At 43.7% G+C, this 8590-nt stretch overlaps 1 protein-coding gene across 1 annotated transcript; it reads left to right on the top strand.

Annotated features, from left to right (window-relative positions):
- Positions 1–223: 223 nt before the first annotated feature.
- Positions 224–3760, top strand: LOC148280586 (uncharacterized). Its single transcript, XM_088228159.1, has 2 exons — positions 224–537; positions 2704–3760. The coding sequence occupies exons 1-2, from the start codon at positions 224–226 to the stop codon at positions 3758–3760; spliced, it is 1371 nt and encodes a 456-aa protein (XP_088084285.1).
- Positions 3761–8590: the final 4830 nt, after the last annotated feature.

Genomic DNA, 8590 nt, shown 5'->3' with positions numbered 1-8590 from the left:
TGTGACATTGATTGACGCAAAAATAGCAAACGACATCGGCGCGCCGGGAGAGACTCGAGGATTAAAAATCCACGGTGCCGGCGGAATGTGCGTAACAGATAGTGCATCAAGAAAAGTCACAATTAAAGTGCGCGGAGTTACGGAAGATTTATTCACTCTCCGCGCAAACACAATACAGAAGCTGAGTCTGCCGCTACAGCCCGTGATTGAAGGGGAAGGCAGGATGCGACAAGTGTGCCCGCAGTTACTCATCGGCCAAGATAACGCCTCTCTCATAGTGACGAGAGAGGCACGGAGATGCGGGGAATACATCGCCTCAGTGACAGCCTTAGGAAAGGTGATACACGGTGGGCGGACACGCCAGACTAACGCCAGCATACTAATGGCGCTTAGTACAGAACAGAGACTAGAAAATCTAGTTAAACAAAATTACGCCGTCGACGCGTTAGGTATAAGTTCGACAGCCAAGATATCGCGTCAGGAGGCGCGAGCCACAGAAACCATGAGAGCCACGACACGTTTCCTACCGCAAGGACAGTACGAGACAGGGCTACTGTGGAAAGACAATCGAATATGTTTACCGGATAATCGCCGTACAGCGCTGAATCGATTTTTAAGCATAGAGAAAAAGTTCAGTAAAAACAGTGAATTCGCCGCGGCTTACAAGTTAAAGATTAAAGAATATCTAGACAAGGGGTATGCCCGGGAACTGACGCTGGCTGAAAGACAAGACACTGCGAGTGGGCTTTGGTTTTTGCCGCATTTCGCAGTGACGAACGTGAATAAACCGGATAAAATACGGATAGTATTTGACGCCGCCAGCCGCTGCAACGGGAAGTCATTGAACGACATGTTGGCCAACGGCCCGGACCTTCTCTCATCGCTTATGGGAAATATAATGCGATTTCGCGAGGGAAAGATCGCGCTGGCAGCAGATATAAGGGAGATGTTTCTCCAAATTAAAATAAGAAAAGAAGACCAGAGGGCGCAGCTGTTCCTCTGGCGCGATAGTCCCGAAGAAGAAATTCGGGAAATGATTATGACGTCGATGACGTTCGGCGCGGCGTGTTCACCGAGCAGCGCACAGTACGTGAGAAATCAAGTCGCAGAAGATCACGGGCAAGAGATGGCCGCCGCCAGGGATGCTGTGCGAAATAAATTCTACATGGACGACTATATGGATGCCGTAGACAGTGCAACAGAGGCGATACAACTGCGCCACGATGTCAGCGAACTACTACGGCGGGGCGGATTCATCCTCGCGAATTGGGCGAGTAATGATCCCTCCGTAATGGAAGCGATTCCTTCAAGTCTGAGAGGGAAAAGCGCACGCGAAATAATTAGCGGAACCTCCGTGACAGAGAGGGTCCTCGGCATCAAATGGGACCCGGTGACAGACGAGTTTCAATTTAAATTTAAAGTGTCACGGGAGGTTCCAACAGAGAGGCCTACAAAACGGCAGATGCTAAGTGAAGTTATGAGCATTTTCGATCCACTCGGTTTCGTAGGGTGTTTGACAATACGCCCGCGAATACTGCTACAAGATGTGTGGCGCTCCCACATAGAGTGGGACGAACAAGTGAATGAAGAACACGCAGAGAAATGGCGCACTTGGGTGGACATATTACGCAATACCGAGTGCGCTATACCGCGGCGCGTATCGAGCGCCAATGGCCAGCCAGTAGAGCTGCACGTATTTTCCGATGCCTCGGAGCAAGCGAGCTGCGCCGTAGCCTACATCGTGGAGGAGAACGCCGCCGGAAGGAATGCGACGTTCATGGCTAGCAAGTGCCGAGTTAGCCCGCTACGAGCGCTATCAATTCCACGCCTGGAATTACAAGCCGCGCTCATGGCCGCACGACTGGCGGCCACAATCAAGAAAGAATGCGGAAGTAATATACGCGATACCTACTACTGGACAGATTCTACTACGGTGCTGTGCTGGGTCCAGAGTGATTCGCGCATCTTCACGCCATTTGTAGCCCACCGCCTAGGGGAAATAGATGAGCTAACGAACGCTCAAGAGTGGCGGTGGGTACCAGGAAAGAAGAACCCCGCTGATCTCGGGACGCGGGACGGCGAGATACCAGACATCTCCCCGGCCGGCATGTGGTTCAGTGGGCCGAGTTTCATAAAGAAAAATAAAAGTCAATGGCCGCCGCTCAAGGTAATAACGGCGACCCCGGATACAAGCAGTGAAATAAAGTGTGCGAACAGTGCCATCGTGATGACAGCCCTCCCGGACGAAAGAAGATTTTCCTCCTGGCGGAGACTGATCAGGACTACAGCGTGGGTGTTGCGCTTCATAAACCGCTGCAGGAAAAAGAATACAGGAAGCGCGACACTCATCGCCCCGGAACTCAAGGCATCAGAGAGGGCGTGGATACTCATAAGCCAGACAGACAGTTACCACGCCGAGATAGCCGCAATTAGACGGGGGGAGTGCCTCCCGCGGAACAGCCGCCTGCTGGGCCTCACTCCCTACCTCGATAAAGATAGCGTCCTCAGAATGGGGACGCGAATTATGGAAGCCCCCGCGGTGAGCGAGCAACTAAAGGCGCCCGTCATACTGGACGGAGCGCACGCCTATACGCGTCTATTGATAAGGCATTATCACGAGTCGCGGCAACACGCAAGTACAGAGCGGACACTCAGCGAACTCAGACAACAGTTCTTTATAACACGATTACGGACAAATATAAGGAAAATTATATACGAGTGCCGCTACTGTCGAATACAGAAGGCCCGCCCGCAGCCTCCGCTCATGGGACAGCTGCCTGCCGGCCGACTCGATCATCACGTAAGGCCTTTTACCCACTGTGGGGTGGACATGTTCGGGCCCGTATACGTAACTATCGGAAGACGCCGGGAGAAACGATACGGGGCCCTGTTTACGTGCATGGTTACGAGGGCCGTGCATATTGAAATTACACCGTCGTTGAGTACTGACTCGACGGTGCAGGCCCTCAGAAGGATGGCGGCCCGCAGAGGACATCCGACAACGCTCTACTCGGACAACGGGACGAACTTCAGAGGCGCAGACAAAGAGATGGCGGCCGCCATGAAGGAACTAGCCCACGATCCCGAACTACAGAACGAGGCGACAAGGAGAGGGATCAAATGGGTGTTCAACCCGCCATCGGCGCCACACATGGGGGGAGCCTGGGAACGGCTCGTCCGGTCGATAAAGGGGGCGCTTATGGTGATTCTAAAGGAACAAGCCCCCCGAGAGGAAACGCTAATGACAGCAATAGCGGAGGCCGAGTACACAGTAAACACTCGGCCCCTAACCCACGTCTCGCTTGATAGCCGAGACGACGCTCCGCTGACTCCAATGCACTTTCTCATCGGGTCGAGCGGGGCCCAGCCGCATCTGGCCGATTACAGAGACGCGCCGCCCGAACTGTGCCTCAGAAAACAATGGCGGGTGGCGCAGAAACTAGCCGACGCATTTTGGAAAAGATGGATGAGGGAATATCTCCCGACGTTGGCACAGCGACGGAAGTGGCAACAGGCCGCCACACCGATCATGGTCGATGACCTGGTCATAATAACGGACGCCGCCCTCCCGCGGAATGAATGGCCGCGGGGACGCGTCATAGCAGTCACACCAGGGAAGGATGGACAAGTCAGGAGCGCCCGGGTCCAGACAGCCACCGGAACCTACACACGACCCGCCGTCAAGCTCGCCGTGTTGCAAATCAAGGACGACGTCGGCGCAGAGATGCCTCCTCGGCAGGGGGGAGTGTTGCCGACGTAAAAGTACATGCACCAACTTGGCGGCCCTTCCTGGGGTTTTAATGTAGCATAGGAGGCTTCAGTATGTGTAAGCGATCTACCACCTCCTCAATAAAGACTAGTATTTGTCACTTTCGGGGGTGGTGATCGCCATACTGAAGCCCACATATAGATTAGAATTCATGAAAATATTTGTATGCCCATAATGTGTTTTTATGTTGTTCTGTATAAGTGTTGATCGCCGCGCGGTCGGCGGGGAACTGCGGCCGGTAGCGGGAGGGTGGGGACCTTATACGTGGCGCGAGAGAGACCGATAGAGCCGGCAAATGTGCTCGCTATCTCTCTCGCCGCGTGATTGGTCAACCTAGCACCGCCCGCTATTGGCCTAGCCCACCGCCGCACGGCAAAATGTTGTATATATAGCCCCGCCGGGGAAAAATAAAGTCAGTCATCTCACCACACTACTAAGGCTTTCTACTCTCCACTTCACCTCCCTACCTCGCTTCAAACCGGACCTCATCGCCACCTGGATTCGAACACCGCTACCCCCCTGGACTTGGAACTCGGATACTCTTTGGATTGGATTTTGGACCCCGGACAATTTGGACCCTTGGATACTTCCCCGGAACACACCCCGCCGTTCCCACCGACGGAGAGATACCGGCCTTACAACCCGGTTGCCTGACTCAGGATTGCGGCCGCCAGCGCTACTCGCTAGCGACCCCGCAAGGGATCTCTAGGCGACGATACCTCCCCCGGAGCTTATCGTTCGTCGGCCGAGGCCCGCCTACGCCCGGCCACTCTGCGTTTGACACCAGCACCTATAGAAATACAGTTCTTGTGACGGGCGCGATTGCTACGGACGAAGCAGTGATCCGCCGCGTCTGTTACAGACGACATAATGTTTTTTAGGTTTTTAAGCATAAACTCAATATTTAGATATCCACAAGCAAAAAGTCCAAGTAGATTTGACGCACCCAGGTTTAATGCTATGGAAACAATCGGTTTATTGTTTTTTTTTAATTTTCGATTGTTTACACTTATTTTTAATTTGCATAAATTGATAAATAGGTACTTTAAACTGTCATATCTCAAAATATGATTTTTACAAATAACAGTCCTTATGACGGCAGTATAGACACGCTTGGATAAGATTGTCGGGAGGCATTTATAATACTACATACTTGGCCCAGCTAGCCGCCACGCCTCCGATTGATGATGGTTGTCAACGATGGTAGCTGCGCCCGTTGTCTTATTTCCACATTAATTACTAAGTCAACCACCGCACACACAATTATCTTCTTTGGCACCCAATTAAAAAAACCTAAAGCCCGAGCCTACTTCTCCCACTCCTCGATTATGCAGATCTCTTATTACCCAGATGCTAATTCTGAACTGCTGGATAAGTTGGAACGATTGAAGAATGTTTGTATACGTTATATCTTAAATCTTCGTAAATTTGACCACATAACCGAATATCATACGCAACTACACTGGCTCAGTATCAGGCATAGAAGAAACATTCACATTCCATCTCATAATATTTTAAATACCAATCCCCCTTCGCTAGTTTATCTGAGAGAGCTCTTCCAACCTCTATCACAAGATGGGCTATTTTTTCGCTCTAGTAACGAGAGAACCCTTTTAATACTCCTTCACCACTCTAATTTGCTTGCCTCTTCTTTGACAGTAGTAGCTGCCCGATTGTGGAATTATCTACCCACTAATTTAAAAGACGCCTTTTACTTTTTGCTCTAATTTTTTGTTTAAAATTATAAGACTCTGCATAATTATCTAGAATTTGTTTATGTACTTTTAATTTTCTCAAACTGAACGGTTTGGGTAAGTAGGAAGAAATTGCATTAAAGCAATATGCCTGCCTTTATATGTATACAAATTGTATTTGTAATAGTTTGTTGTTTTGGGCCCTAGTTGCACGATTCGCATGTGTAGAGGAGAATAGATGCTAGGCAGGCATTGTATAGGCGACATTTAGTTTTTACAAAGTAAACTTCTGATATCCAGATAGCGTTTATACTGTCGAATGCGACGCCCGCTATTCAAACTCTAACGCACCAACCACTGCACCACGAGGCGGACTTATTTCAACTCGATTTCCCTTTTCAGGGTTTTTACTTGAGTGTAGCCATTAAGTCAAAAGTACTTGTCGACAACCATGGTTCTTTTTCACACACAGAACTGTATTCCTAATCAGCATAGGTAATCATTTTCGTGTGTATTTTGGGATTGATTAAATATATAACTTAAAAATATAGGAAACGCCATTTTTAAATTCCCGTAAATTTTATGATTTTTTAATTAAATAAAAATCCGAAATAATTATTACACATATACTAAAACTTCACAAATCATTAAACATCAAAGCTTTTCTGAAAAAGGTGCTAATGAATCTTCTTTGCTACACGGAAAATGTCATTTTATTTGAATTATGGTATTTTATGACATATAGTATAAGTCCCACACATATTCAGATTTAATTGGCTCTATGTCATATTAACTTTATAGCTATGTTTGTGTTTTATTTTTGATACTACACTAATCAGCAAAAAATACTAATTATGAAACATGTCGCTTATTAATTACGTAAAATCGTTTTGAGTGATCGTCAAATGTAATAAATTAAATAACTTGTTAAAATAAAATATTTTTTAAAATGTCAGTGCCTGAGCGGATGGTTCTGTGCGGAAAAAGAAACCAGAGTTTTAGATTCTAAATACTGTTTTTTTTTTTTTTTTTTTTTTTTTTTTTTTTTTTTAATTTATTTGGAAGTTGAACAAGAATACATACAATACATACATTTTTCAAGTGAGCATAACTAACGTTCTTTACATATATTCTCAATTACAGAACTTCAACATCTTTCATAAATTATATAAAATAAGAGTGTAAATTCAATTTAAGTAATGGTAAAGATTAAGTTTAGTGAAATGTAAAAATAAAGAAAGATTTTTTTTTTTTTAAAGAAAAGAAAAGAGAAATTAAAAACATAAGATATAATAAAAAAAGACTAAAATTAATTTACATACACAAAACTAAGGATTAGGCATTTGATCTAAGATACATAGTAATGTTTTTTTTATAACTATTTGCTCTATCATGATAAATGTCAATGTTAACTTTTTTTTCCATTTTGTTATAGAGTCTTAACATACTTGCAAGAGAGGTTAAAATGTGCCATATTGTTTGTAAAAATTGGAAGGTAAAATGTATTAGGTGATCTAAGGCGCCTACGGGGAACGTACAATGACACACTTTGAACACAAAACACTGAATCAACATTATTGTGAATTATATTATACAAGTACATCATATCTATAATTTGTCGCCTAGTTTCTAACTTTTCAATTTTAAAATACTCCAAGCGCTCTTCATAACATTGAAGTATTCTGCCCATGTTACACTTAAACGACAAAGAACGAAGAAATTTTTTCTGTACAGTTTCAATTATATTTTTATAAATCACATAATGAGGTGACCAAACAATACTTCCAAATTCCAACTTACTACGTACAAGAGAATTATACAAACAAATTATTGATGCTGCATTTCTAAATGGCTTGGATATTCTGTGTATGAAGCCCAGCATTTGTAAAGATTTCTCTTTAACAATATTGAAATGATTGGAAAAAGTTAAACGTGAGTCAAATGTGATTCCAAGATCTCGGATTGTGCTTACTGAGTTGAGGTCAATATTATTAATGCTATAAGTAAAACAGTTTTGAGTTCTTTTTCTTGTAAACGTTATTTGATAGCATTTTTTAACATTAAGGTGCATATCATTCAGTTTACACCATTCACTTAAGGAATCAAGATCTTTTTGAAGCATTGCGTGATCATCTGTTGATTCAATTTTACGAAATATTTTCAAGTCATCAGCATAGAAAAGATAATTACACTCTAAGAGGGAGCCAAGATCGTTTATAAAAATTAAAAATAATAATGGTCCAAGATTAGAGCCCTGCGGCACACCAGATGTTACAGTTAAAGGTGATGATTCAAATTTATTTATGCATACAATTTGGGTTCTGTTTTTCAAATAAGATATCATCCAATTTAGAAGATCGCCATGTATACCGATTGCTTCCAACTTTTGTATCAATATATGGTGGTTAACTTTATCAAAGGCCTTCTGGAAATCTGTATACACAGCATCCACTTGACATTTTTTATTAAATGATGAACAAATATAGTCACAATATTCCAGAAGGTTAGAATTAATAGATCTTTTAGGAAGAAAACCGTGTTGTTTGGGACAAATTAATGGCTTAACATATTCCAGAACAACTTTATAGATTAACGATTCAAAAACTTTGGCAAAACATGAAAGAATACAAATAGGTCTGTAATTCGTGACAGACGATTTATCCCCAGATTTATGGATGGGGGTCACATTAGCAATCTTCCACAGATCAGGAAAAATACATTCATTAAGAGATTTATTAAATATCATGTACAATGGTTTGCTTAATTCATTACTGCAGTTTTTAAAAACATACTTGGTATCTGGTCAGGCCCTGGACCCTTATTAATATCCAAATTTTTTAGAGAAATTTTGATTACATCTTCCTTAATTTTTAAATCAGATAGGTTAAATTGGTAGTATCTATCATTTGATACTTTGGATGTATTTGATACATTCTGAACAATGTTTGATTTACTGAAAACAGAGGCAAAATAATTCGAGAACATTTCAGCTACGGCAATTCCATCACTGGCGCGTTCATTTTCATATATCATAACTTTTGGAATACAGTTAGTAGCACGCTGTGTTTTAGAAAATGACCAGAATACCTTCATATTGTCTACTAAGCCTTCCTCAACAGATTTAATA

Source organism: Micrasema longulum, unplaced genomic scaffold (assembly GCF_059751315.1).
Source record: "Micrasema longulum isolate JH-2025_06_02 unplaced genomic scaffold, ASM5975131v1 h1tg000565l, whole genome shotgun sequence".
NCBI lineage: Eukaryota > Metazoa > Arthropoda > Insecta > Trichoptera > Brachycentridae > Micrasema > Micrasema longulum.
The sequence above is the reverse complement of the archived record's forward strand: the minus strand, read 5'-3'. Positions and strand labels throughout refer to the sequence as shown.